The sequence below is a fragment of the Anticarsia gemmatalis genome, chromosome W (assembly GCF_050436995.1).
Source record: "Anticarsia gemmatalis isolate Benzon Research Colony breed Stoneville strain chromosome W, ilAntGemm2 primary, whole genome shotgun sequence".
NCBI lineage: Eukaryota > Metazoa > Arthropoda > Insecta > Lepidoptera > Erebidae > Anticarsia > Anticarsia gemmatalis.
In genome coordinates, this window is record NC_134775.1 from 1 (window position 1) to 13,771 (window position 13,771).

General features: G+C 40.4%; 1 protein-coding gene across 1 annotated transcript; it reads left to right on the forward strand.

Moving 5' to 3' along the window:
* The first annotated feature begins 7,077 nt into the window (after window positions 1-7,077).
* LOC142985750 (uncharacterized) lies at window positions 7,078-11,053 on the forward strand. The gene is made up of 2 exons (XM_076133996.1): window positions 7,078-8,617; window positions 10,878-11,053. Exons 1-2 carry the CDS (start codon window positions 7,078-7,080, stop codon window positions 11,051-11,053), a joined length of 1,716 nt encoding a protein of 571 aa, XP_075990111.1.
* Window positions 11,054-13,771: the final 2,718 nt, after the last annotated feature.

The following is a 13,771-nucleotide window of genomic DNA, read 5'->3' on the forward strand; positions in this document are numbered from 1 at the left end:
GATGTTGCACGATAATAATAAATTATTGTTTATTTTTTATATTTGGTTATTAAATTATGCAAATTAGATTAAATCGTTTATGATACATGTTTTGTTGTTCAAAATCATTATTATTTTGTCATAACCTGATTTGTGTGAACGAAAAACAAATGAATCGAAAAATATGATTTCTCTTTCGAGATTCCATACATAGGTACTACCATTATTTTAAATGCGCAATTTTGTGAAATGTATGTGTGTATGTATGTTCAAATAGTTCAATACCCCGATTTCTTCGACACGCAATACTTTTTACCCCCAAGAAATCATTTTGCGGTAGAAGTCGGGAGGAAACGCTAGTATAAAATAAATATAATGTAAGATTTATAATTAAACTAGCTGACCCGCGCAACTTCGCTTGCGTCACATAAGAGAGAATGGGTCATAATTTTCCCCGTTTTTGTAACAATTTTCGTTGCTAATCCGCTCCTATTGACCGAAGCGTGATGTTATATAGCTAATAGCCTTCCTCGGTAAATGGTCAACACAAAAATATTTTTTCAATTCGAGCCAGTAGGTAGCTCCTGAGATTAGCGCGTTCAAACAAACTCAGCTTTATAATATTTGTATAGATTAGAGAACCTCGTAGCTAAGTAACAACCGCGCGCATCCATCTCTAAGGTTAAACTACGCTTGCCGAGGTATTTCCGTGGATGGGTGACCATATACTATAATATAATACTCATAACTACTTATAATATTTTGATCTGATTGACCGTTGAAGCATATAGACGTGCTCTTATGCATTATTTAATATAGTTTATAATATATTGACCTCCTTTAGAATTTAATTGTGTAGTGCGTTGACAATGCAAGCTTGCAAATTCCATCGTTAGTAATGAGTTTATAAGTTACGTGTACGTGTATAATAGATAGAAATACTAAAATGGAGAACAGCCCCTGCACCCCGAGTAGGTCGCCTCAACACTCCACTTCCGCGTCTCTTGAAGTGGTGTCTACAGCAGAGTTGCAGAGATGGATGACGTCCATTGAGACATATTTGAATGAAGTGTGCTCCATATCCACCGAGGGTAAACTAAACTCGGATCAAAAACTAAAAATCTCAAACTTATGTCGCAAAGTTGGGAAAGGAACGTCTGAAATGGCGGTTCTGTATCAGTCGCTGAAGCAGCAAGCCCTGGACTTATCAAGTAAGAATGAAGCTCTGAAAGAAAAGTGCGACCTGACAGAACATATTATTGCACTCAAGCAGACGGTCCAGGAGTCATCGACCGGTGGAAATGTTTCGTTTGCCGATATGGTCAAAAAGGGAGCTAATAGTTTTGTTCGACCCGCTAACCTCAGCTCTGTTGCCGTATACCCGAAGGATAAACAGAAATCTAGCGACGAGACGAAAAACCTTGTACAAAAAATAATTTGTCCGGAACAAATGAAGTTGAAGGTGCGCGGACTGCAGAAAACGAAAAACGGAGGTGTTATAATTAGCACGGAGACAAAAAATGATGCCGAAAAGTTGAAACAAGCCGTGCAACAATCTACGTTTGGACTCACAGCCGATGAACCCCAAAAGCGCAAACCTCGGATTGTGATCGTTGGGGTTCCCTCCGCAATGCCCGAAAAAGAGGTTTTTGCCTGCATATTCGAACAAAACATAGCCGAGAAAATTCCATCTTTGACACTAGAAACCTTTTTGACCACATGCAAGTTAAGCCACAAATCCGGCAGGAAAGATGCCCCGAACTGTAATTATATAATTGAAGTCCCTGCTAATATTCGCAAGGCTCTCATCACTCAGACTCGTATATTCATAAACTGGACCTCTTGTCCTGTTAGGGACTTCACACTTGTAACTAGATGCTACAAGTGCCAGCAGTACGGGCATGCGGCAAAATCTTGCCGTGAAAGTCACACCATTTGTGGACACTGTGCGGCTACGGGACATAAAATAGACGCTTGTATATTGAAGCATACCACGGAGCCTAAATGCGCTACTTGCACACGTTACAATAAGCCCAATAAACACCAAACAGGAATAGCAGAGTGTCCCGCTAGAAAAGCTGCTGAACAGAGATACATCAACTCTGTTGATTATGAGGGTGCATAGGCGTTTAATTAAGTTATTTTTCGTAATAATTATGTGTGTGAACTTTGTACTTCATTATTATATTACTTCATTTTTCACCAATGTAAACATTCCATCAAACACTTCTGACCCACTTACACTCGATTCCTTAGTTAGCAAATTTCTGAACTGCGTCATTAAATGCTTGACCTAGATTTTTATTTTTGTTTCAATATACATGTTTCGTTACTTAAGTTACATATTAGCATATTTTGTCATTTTTATATAATGATAGTGTATAGGTCCATTATAATCTTTATATTAACATAGTACTGCAATACTTGTGTTATCAAAGACTCTGACGGCCTTGTTCTCTGTCTCACCGTAACACAGGTACAAACCTAGCACGGGAGCTGGGGAATAATGTCTTGTTGGTCTGGAGTATGATACAGTTTTGTAGTGCTATCTAAACTTTTCTTTGCCAGAAATTTTAACTATTATTATTTAATATCTAAATATTGTATAAGTAAATTTTTGTTTTTATCAATAACGCTCGCCGTATCTAAGAGCCTGTGATACAGGATTTATTTATCCTAATACAGGCTCCCTATGTTTTTATTATGTACCTACCTAATATTCTAACTATAAGACTTATATTAAACTTTATGTATTAATTTATTTGAATAAATTGAAATTGAAATTAAGAATATATAATTCAACTAACACGAAATTCTACCAAATACCACAAAATGGGTATAATATTAATATTAAATACGAAAATAATGTAATTAAAACTACTTAAAAGAATATACAAACAAATTTATTATAACTAACACGACATATTTAGTAGAAACTATTTCAAACTAATATCAATTCGAAAGAGTATAACCTCAACTGATTAGAATAACGTAAGTAGCATAATAATCCGGTAAAAAATCTCCAAAGCGTAGGATAAAATAAAACGTAATGATAGTGCGATTTAATATTGCAAATAGCGCCATCTAGTGAAAGCGCCAGTGCAACCGTAAAAAGCGGTGGAGCGGTTTCTTCTGATTGTCGCTGTTTTCCGTGGAAATGAGATATTTTCCCGGGGTAAAAAGTAGCCTATGTCCTTTCTCGGGTATCAAAGTATCTCCATACCAAATTTCACGCAAATTGGTTCAGTAGTTTACGCGTGATTGAGTAGCAGACAGACAGACAGACAGACAGAGTTACTTTCGCATTTATAATATTAGTATGGACTAGCGGACCCGACAGACGTTGTCCTGTCTACACGTCTTTAACTTGAAAATTTTAAACTTTTTTTAATAATCGAAACCATTCTTAGATCCCCTTGAACACACACAAATTTTTTTATCAAAATCGGTCCAGTCGTTTAAGAGAAGTTCAGTGACATACACACTTACGGAAGAATTATATATATAAAGATACTAGCGGACCCGACAGACGTTGTCCTGTCTACACGTCTTTAACTTGAAAATTTTAAACTTTTTTTAATAATCGAAACCATTCTTAGATCCCCTTGAACACACACAAATTTTTTTATCAAAATCGGTCCAGTCGTTTAAGAGAAGTTCAGTGACATACACACTTACGGAAGAATTATATATATAAAGATTAACCCATTACTGTCCCAATGTGGGCAACGATCTATTTTTTATTGCATCGCATTTAAATAAACTTTGGTACCCTTAACACTGCGCAGAAAGCTTATATAATTTACACGAAATATTATATTTTAATTAATAAAATAATTAATTATAATATTAAATTTGACTGCCTCCGTGGCGCAGTGGTTTAGGTTGCAACGCCGGTACCATTGCGTCGGGAGGTCGTGGGTTCGATGCCCATACGAAACAATTATTTGTGCGATCCACAAATAATTGTTTCGGGTCTGGTTGCACTTTGTGTCCGTTGTTTGTATGTTTGTAAAAGTCCCCGCGACACAAGAGCAATTCTAAGAGTTGTCTTTTTAAATAAAAAAAACTTTCACGTATCTTGATTAATAACAATATTATACGGGGAATTACGGACATAAAACATTTACCTTCGTTTACTTGGCATTTAGAAAGTTAGGTTAAAATATTTATATGAATGGGTAAAACACAATGACATTTTTTCAAATGAATCCATAGCTACTCAAACTTGACTACCCTCTATGGCGCGGTCGGTAGTCCATCCGACTGCTCAATAAGGTTTGATTCCTGGGTCGAGCAAAGAATGATTGGTCTTCTCGGTTCTCCTCGTTTCGCCATTAACAATGTTAGTTCAACATAATAGGAGGCGAGCCTGTTGTCATATACCGGGCACGTTACCAAACTCCGGATTACTATTGACAAATTGTCGCTTGAAAGTCTGACAACCAGTCTTACAGAGAGGTATCGTGTTATAACCCAGATAACTGTGTTGTGGAGGTCCGATAGACAGTCGCTCCATGTAAAACACTGGTATGCAGCTCTATCTGGTGAGACTGGAAGCTGACTCCAACATACCAAGTTGGAAGAAAGACTAAGCTAATGATGATGATGAGTCGTAGTTAGGGAATGCAATCTCGATGTCGGCCTTTCTGATCGAGATTAATCTCAGGGGAAAAAAAGGCGATATGTTTATCTTACAATACTTATTTATTTTATCTTTACAACTAGCTGACCCGCGGAACTTCGCTTTTTCAAATCGGACCATAGTTTCTGAGATTAGCGCGTTCAAACAAACAAACAAACAAACAAAGAAACAAACAAACTCTTCAGCTTTATAATATTAGTATAGAATTAATAGGTAATTAAGATAAACATTTATTTTTATTTTTCTAATTGTCAAAATATAGTCGTTATTTAAATAAAAACACACAAATCTGTCAATCTCGCGTGATCTCGCTGGAGCCCCAATCTCAAGAGATTTGCATTCCCTAGTCGTATTGCATACCATATTATAATACAACTAGCTGACCCGCGCAACTTCGCTTGCGTCACATAAGATAGAATGGGTCAAAATTTTCCCCGTTTTTGTCACATTTTTTATTGCTACTCTGCTCCTATTAGTCATAGCGTGACGATATATATAGCCTACTAGCTGACCCGCGCAACTTCGCTTGCGTCACATAAGAGAGAATGTGTCAGAATTTTCCGTTTTTATAACACTTTTTACTGTTACTCTGCTCCTATTGGTCGTAGCGTGATGATATAAAATATGTCTTCTTTTCACGGAAAATATATCAAAATTATTTATATCTCCTAATATAACGAAGTCGCGCTAAGGCTTATCCGTCATTAAAACCGTTGCCATGACAACGGAATTTTGTTAATTTAATGTCATTATAATATTGATTATTCGCGACTCATTTCGCCACCTGAATTTTCCCGGGAAATGCGTCATTTTCCCGGGGTAAAAAGTAGCCTATGTCCTTTCTCGGGTATCAAAATATTTCCACACCAAATTTCATGCAAATTGGTTCAGTAGTTTAGGCGTGATTGAGTAGCAGACAGACAGACAGACAGACAGACAGACAGACAGACAGACAGACAGACAGACAGACAGACAGACAGACAGACAGACAGACAGACAGACAGACAGACAGACAGACAGACAGACAGACAGACAGACAGACAGACAGACAGACAGACAGACAGACAGACAGACAGACAGACAGACAGACAGACAGACAGACAGACAGACAGACAGACAGACAGACAGACAGACAGACAGACAGACAGACAGACAGACAGACAGAATCTATTAGTACATACCATAATTAAAGTACATGGCTGGCTCACTGTCGCTTCATTCCATGTGAAATGGCACTACAATGAACCAGGTAAGGACAGTCCATCCTTTTTGCAATCATGCTTAGAATGCTGTTGGAGCTGGTTCGCACCCTGCGCATCAGAGACTCGCATCTTCTAAGCATCGTTGCAAAGAAACACTTAACCTGCACATCCGCAAACATCACTGATGCGCTACAGAAGCGAGGCAGCCCCATCAGAACCCTAAACGCGTTGTTGAACTGAACACGGAGAGCGCTGTACGCCCTTTGAGTATATCTAGCCCATAGGCTGCACGTGTAAAAGGTTGTACAGTAAGCGCGGAAAAGCGTGATCTTAACTTCTAGCGAACAGCGTGCGAACCTACGAGCCAGCATATTCGCTCTGACCGACAGCGCCCTCCGCTCCCGCTCGATGTCAGAATCGTCTTTAAGATCAGGGGTCAATATAATACCTAGATATTTAAATATACGTACTCTCTGTAATAGCATCCCGTTAAGGGTTACAGGCGGTACCACATTCGGACTTTTACCTCCAGACTCAAAAACCATTAACTCTGACTTCTTACAATTATAGGTCAATCCATGTGACTTCGCGTATTCCTCACATTTCTTAATAAGTTTTCGTAAACCACAGACAGACGCACTAAGCAGCACCATGTCATCTCCATAACTAATATTGTTGAGGCAGACATCATCAATATAACAGCCGACCCTAGTGCTACTGAGCTCGTCAATCAGCTCATTCACGTATAGGTTGAAGAGCGTAGGCGAGCTCAATCCTCCCTGCCTCACCCCGCACTCCAACCCATACGGATGAGACAAGGCTCCAGCCCACCGTACATGATTGATCTGATTTCTATACCAGAACTTAAAGGTGTTAATTAGCTTGTACGGTTTACGTACACTTAGTTGATATTCCGCTGATCTTACACAAATCGGCTGATTGTTTTGTAATTATAATTAATTTTATATTTAGTGTGCATTTTAACAAACGAGCGTCCGCACGTGTGTGAGAGTCACCTTTCAACTCTAAAACTGTATTTACGTAACTAGAATAATAAATTACTACGGGAAGAAGTTTCTTTCACTTGCGCACTCACAACTACTTAACTCTTAAACTATCAGTAGTGTACCGGTTACTAAACTGTACATTAAATGGTCCTTCGAGCCGGATTTGAACCAGCGACCTCTGGATGACGGAAAACAAAAACTAATCATACAACAAGAACGAAATTTTAAGGCGTTATACAGAGCTATGTCGAAGATTGACTTTGATTGCATAACTGAGAAGTGGGAGTTCGAAGAACATATTACCATTTTAAAGTCAAAATGGGAGCTGATTGACAAAACTCATTGGGAGTTGGAAGACGAACTAAAAGGGTCCAATTTGATTATGGACTACAGTCAAAAGTACGAAGCTCTTGAACAGAAATATGACAACATAAAACGGGCTTTAAATAGTAAAATGTGGTCTAGTGTACATTATCAGCGGTCCGCACCAAAAATCGACATCCCGGAATTTTCTGGAAATTATGTTCACTGGATTACGTTCAAGGACATCTTCATGGAAACCATCCACAACAACCCCAGTATCTCTAAGGCACAAAAAATGCAGTACTTGAAGACAAAACTTAAGGGTGAAGCAGAGCGCCTCGTCCAACACTTATCTATTAGTGGGGATAATTACGATTCATGTTGGGAGATATTATCGCACAGATATGACAACCGTCGACTACAGTTCACATCTTTCATGAGTACCATGCAGAATATACCAGCTATCCAACACCCTAACGCCAACAACATGAAACGCATGCACGATGTAATTACAGAGTGTATGAATGGCCTTGGCAACATGGGAGTTGAGGTGTCAAATTGGGGACCAATGATTGTTTACAACATGTCACAAAAATTAGATTCGATTACTCTTAACGAATACACAGAAGAAACTCAAAACAACAGAGAATTGCCGAATTTGGAGGAATTCCTCGGTTTCCTAGAACTCAAATTTCTCGCTTACGAAACTGCAAAGGGCTGCTCTAAAGAGACTATTGAAAACAAAATTCATAGGCCTAACAATAGAGGATGGAACAATAACTATAAGCCCAATAATTTTCCTAACAAGCAGCAAGACATGAAAAAATTAGGCTACTCTAAAATTTTTCATGCATCGTACGGACAATGTCCTCTTTGCTATAAAGATCACGTGTTGATGCAGTGTGATAAGTTCATCGACATGGACATTGCGCAACGGAATAAAACTGTTGCAAAACTCAAAGTTTGTAAAAATTGCTTATACAGCCACGGCAATGTCGCGTGCAGTTCGAAGAAAACGTGCCGCGAATGTAATTTGAAACATCATACATTATTACATTTCAATAAACCTGTCTATAATGACTCAAATGTTAGAAGGGATCAAGATCGGAATTCGAATCCAGGACCTTCAACATCAACTACACCTGGCGCTCACCACTTAGCGACCGATGGCACAGAAGTCTTATTAACTACCATTCAGATCAAGGTGCAATCTGCCGACGGAAACTATGTCACTTTGCGAGGCCTCCTAGATCAAGGGTCACAGACAAACTTAATATCTGAAAATGCGGCGCAACTGCTACGCTTACCTCGAAGCAAATTTGACGCTGCTATAACCGGCATTGGTTCTACGTCACGCAACTGCAAGGGCCTTCTCCAGCTCCACTGCAAGTCGATACACTCAGATTTTACATTCAATGTACAAGCTTTGATACTGACTAACTTAACCAATAAGTTGCCTGGCAGCACTTTCCAAAGCACAGGTTGGACACATCTTCAAAACTTGAAACTCGCCGATCCGAACTATAATGTGTCTGGCTCAATAGAATTTATTTATTTATTTATTTATTTAAACTTAATATACAAATTTGTATAAAGGCGGACTTAATGCCAGGGGCATTTTCTGCCAGTCTACCTTAGGGTGATGCAGAGATTATTACGAAGGTGTTTAAAAGAGGAAGGAAAGTGAGTTAAGAAAGAGAGTACAAATAAATAATAATATAAATAAGCGATATGAGTGTAAATACATAAACATAAATAATATGTACATAAACATAATAAATATTACTTATGATATATAAAAAATAAATATAGATACTATAAAATATGAGATATATACAATAATAAATAAATATAAATATACACTAAGATAATTGTGACGATTCTGCAACTTTGTTCAACAAAAGATCCCGCACTTTGTTCTTGAACGTAAGACGGTTAGTGGACATCCTGATTTCAAGAGGGAGCGCATTCCATAACAGAACTGACTGGACAGGGAAAGAAGAGTTGATAAACCCAGTAGTGTGGGATGGACAGAGAAGAGTGAGATTGCTTGAAGAGCGGAGATTACGGTTGTGGTTATCACACAAGTATTGAAAGTAGGGAGTTAGGTAGGCTGGGGGAGAAGAAGAAGTGAGGAAAGAGAAGAGTGTCGTGAGAGCGCGTAAATTACGGCGCTCACGGATTGGTAGCCACCTAAGTTGAGAGCGATAAGTAGATACATGATCATACTTGCGAAGATTGAATATAAATCGAATGCAGTTGTTAAGAAGACGGTCGAGTTTGTTGAGGAGATCTGCATTCAAGTCAAAGTAACACACGTCACCATAGTCGATGAGAGGGAAAATTAAAGTCTGTACAAGCATCGCTTTCGTCTTAGATGGCAACATGTTTTTGAGGCGATATAGAGCCCGCAATATGCTAGTGACTCTGCGACAAACATTGGCTATTTGGGTTTTCCAGCTTAAAGTTGAGTCAATGTATAGCCCTAAATCTCGCACAGCAGACGTCGTTTCAATAGTCGAGCCATTAAAAACTATAGGTGGAACGTGAACGTGACCAAGCCTGCTGATGTTACGGTGACTGCCTACCAGTATAGCCTGACATTTGGTAGGGTTAACGGCTAAGCCGAACTTCTCGGACCAGGACTTGATATGTTCGAGGTCGCCGTTCACGACATCAACCGCTGTGGATATGGAGTCCACAGTTCCTTGCGAATAAAGCTGCAAGTCATCAGCGTACAGATGATACGCTCCTTGAAGATTTTGGGTAACCAGATTAATAAAGAAAGAAAACAATAATGGAGAAAGAATGCCGCCTTGCGGGACGCCAGAATCAAGTTCACGCCAGCTCGATGAGGATTCACCGAAGTGAACTGATTGCTGGCGTCCTTGAAGATATGAGGAAAACCATTTTATTGCACCGGAAGATATATTCAGATGAGAAAGGATAGAGAGGAGGATATCATGACTGACGGTATTGAAGGCGTTTGAGAAGTCTACCAGAGCCATCACAGTGACTTTTGTATCCTCCATCCCCGCCCTAATATCGCCAGTCACTTTAAGGAGTGCCGAAGTAGTGCTGTGGCCTGGTCTGAACCCGGATTGAAATGGACTAAGGAGGTTATTGTTGAACACAAACTGTGTTAACTGTTTGTGCACACAGGCCTCGAGCACTTTGGAAAGAAAAGGGAGAATGGAAATGGGTCGGAAGTGAGCTGGAAGCGACGGATTTGGAATTTTAGGTAAAGGGATAATGTAGGCTTTGCGCCACAGAGAAGGGAAGGAACCGACGGTAAGGGAGAAATTAATGATATGGGAAATAGCTGGGAGCAAGTGATCCAAAACAGAGACAATCATCCGACGACTGACGTCATCGGCGCCTACTGCATTCGACTTAATGGACAGAATTATCTTCTTTATATCCTCCGGCGTTACTGGAGAAAAGGAGAAGGATTCAAGATTTGGGCGGGGTAAATCTAAAATGGAACGGACAGTATTGCACTTGGTTTGGTGATCGATAGGTGTAGTGGAAGTGAAATGACGATTTATATCATCCAAACCAACAGTGCAATGTAAGTCATTACTCTGATGTCTGCCAATACCCAGGGTCCCGAGAAACCTCCAGATATCGACAGGGGAGGAGGAGGAAAGATTATTGAGAAAATGTCGGCGTTTAGCATTGCGTACCATCTGATTGCATCGGTTTCTTGCAGCTTTAAACCTAACCCAATTTTCGTCGCAGCGGTCTCGGCGAAACCTGGCAAAGGCCCTGTCCCTTCGTCTCATGGCCATACGAACGCCTTCGGACATCCAGGGAGCGGGTGGACGTTTGAGCCTAACTTTCCTAACGGGCGCGTGGACATCGAACAGCCCAACAACAGCTTTATTGAAAATACAAATCTTGTCGTCAATGTTTGAAGCTGTTGTTAGCTGCTCCCAGTTAAGATTAGCGGCATCCGCACCTAATTTGTCGACATTCATACGGCCGAAACAGCGCTTGTACAGAACCTTTGGGCGGGATTTAGGAGGCTTTAGGGTATAGGACATGAAGATTAAGTCGTGATGAGAGAAACCAGGAGCTGGGTATTGGCCAGAGGATGAGACAAGGGAGGGAGCAGACGTGAGGATTAAGTCCAGCCAGGTATCTTCACCTTCAGTGTTGTGGTGAGTGGGATGTAGGGGTAGAACGTGAAGGCTGGTGGACTCGACGATCTCAAGGAGTTTACAGGAACGAGGTGAGCGGGTAGAAAGGAGATCGGTGTTGAAATCGCCCATGATGATTTGATGTGTGTAACTAGACCCTGTAGATTCCAGCACGGACTCGATGCTGGAGAAGTAGTCAATGGAAGGGGGACAATATACAACGCCGAGAAGGACTTTGACTCCTTTGACACAAACCTCGAGAAAAATAAATTCGGCTGATGCAGAGTAATTAGGACAAGAGGAATTAAGAATTAGATAAGGGAAGTCACTCCTAAGGTAGATAGCGACGCCACCACCTCTCTTATCTATGCGGTCGTTGCGTATTAAAGAGAAACCAGAGAGAGAGTAGGAAGAAGATGGTAGGTGAGGTTTGAGCCAAGACTCTGAAATCAGGATGGCATGAACGTCAGCATCAACGAATGCTTCTTGTAGGTCAGCGTAGTGGCTCGGAATGCTTTGTGCATTAAGGTGACACACATTAAATATATTTTTATTTGAGCCTACAAAAGTTTGCCGTACAAAATCACCGAGCGTACCCTCTGTGGAACAAAAGCTGTCACTTGAAGAAGAGCTGAAATTGTCAGCTGATGCGAAAGAAGCATCATCGCTGCTATACATAATATAACAAATAAATATATATAAATATAATAATTATAACAAATAGGTATAAAAAAAAAACAAAATATATAACGGTGCAAATTGCTCTCTGCACCACCCGCCAGCTAACACACACAAGTAAAAATAAAAAAAACATAACATAAAAGCATCATACTAGAAAAACTTAAAAATAAAAACGGTAAGTGAATTGAAACAAAAAATTAAAATTAAAGACATAACAAAACGCAACACCGAACGTTACTGAACGTAACTCCCAAAGTCACAATGCTGTCATCTGTCAGTTTGACAGCTGACAAGTGACAACACTGCGACCCAGTGAGTGTGAAAATAACATTTAAGACAATAAAATAAATACAATACGAGGGTGATTGCTAAATAAATAAAATAATGAACAAATTGATGGCCGCGCGTACCGGACTGTGCAGTGCCACTAAAATGCATAAACACACGCTTCAGGATACGATCAAGTACACTTACTTAGATCTTACGCGGTTTAGCAGATCCCGCCGCAGATGATCCTGTGTTCGCCGCTCCGTGCCTCGGCCGGGATGGGACTGCAGTGGCCACCTTTGGATGCAGGGCAGTTAACGACTTCAGCTCTTCCAAGGTGACGATCTTATGTCGTTGATCCATAGTTTTGACGACGATGATGCCGTCCTGAGTCCAACAGTCCTTCAACCCAAAATGCTGCCGGGCCCTCGCAAATACAGTTTGGCGGGTCCTCGTCAGGAACTCCCGGACCGATATTGACGTCCCGCGCAGTTTCGCCTTGGCTCGCCAGACAGATGACCGGACCTCTGCATCCGAGAAGCGCACTAGAATTGGTCGATGGTGCTTACCTCCGGGGGTGCCAATCCTGTGACATACCCTGATGGAAGCAGCAGTGACGGTGGTCAAGCCCAACTTGGCATGGAGAATGCTGGAGGCCATACTTTGCCGGTCTATGTTCTCAGTCTCCGGAATTCCAAGGAAGAGGAGATCCTTCCTCCGATGCCTCGTCTCTATGGAGTCCACCATCCGTGCACATTCAGCAACTTGTTGTCGGAGCAAACTGAGGACACCAAAAATGAGCTCACGGAAAGTCCGGAACTCCTCCGCCACCTTCGCCACTGTGTCCTTCGCAGCACCCGTCTGCAGTTGGGCCTCCAGTTCAGCCATCCTCTTGCTGAAGGTCTCTTCAAGCTTCGTCTGAGTTAATAGTATTTCACTAAGCTGAGACATATTGTCTAACAACTAGTGACAGTGACTTGCAAATTTTGTGGTTTGTGTTGAGCTGGCAGGTGGTGTATAGTGATACAGTATCACTACATATAATATAAACTAATAATTGTGATTTATGCGGGAAACTAAGAATCTTTAACTGTTATCTAACTTTAGCTATCACATCTGATTTGTCGAAGTATTGGGAAATTGAAGATATTATACCAAGCTCTCAAGACATACATCGAGACGATCAATGTGAAACTTATTACCAACAAACAACAAAAAGAAGTGCTGAAGGCCAATATATTGTAAAAATGCCTATGATCCAGGGTTATGAACAACACCTTGGACATTCGAAATCTACTGCGATTGCACAATTTCTCAAACTAGAAAAACGATTACATAAAAACAAACCTCTGTTGACTATGTACAGAAACTTTATGAATGAATACTTGACGTTAAAACATATGGAGCCGGCAAATAACATCTAACCAACCTGAATATTATTTACCGCACCACGGCGTCTTACGTGAAGAATCCACCACCACAAAATTAAGGGTTGTCTTCAACGCGTCACAAAAAACTTCTAGTGGCAGAAGTTTGAACAGTCTG

What these genes read in the sequence shown, in the direction of transcription:
- LOC142985750 (XM_076133996.1), top strand. Translation starts at nt 7,078, where the DNA reads ATGTCGAAGATTGACTTTGATTGCATAACTGAGAAGTGGGAGTTCGAA. An exon ending in CAGCACTTTCCAAAGCACAG is followed by an intron (nt 8,618 to 10,877) that starts GTTGGACACATC and finishes TTTTCGTCGCAG; the next exon opens with CGGTCTCGGCGAAACCTGGC.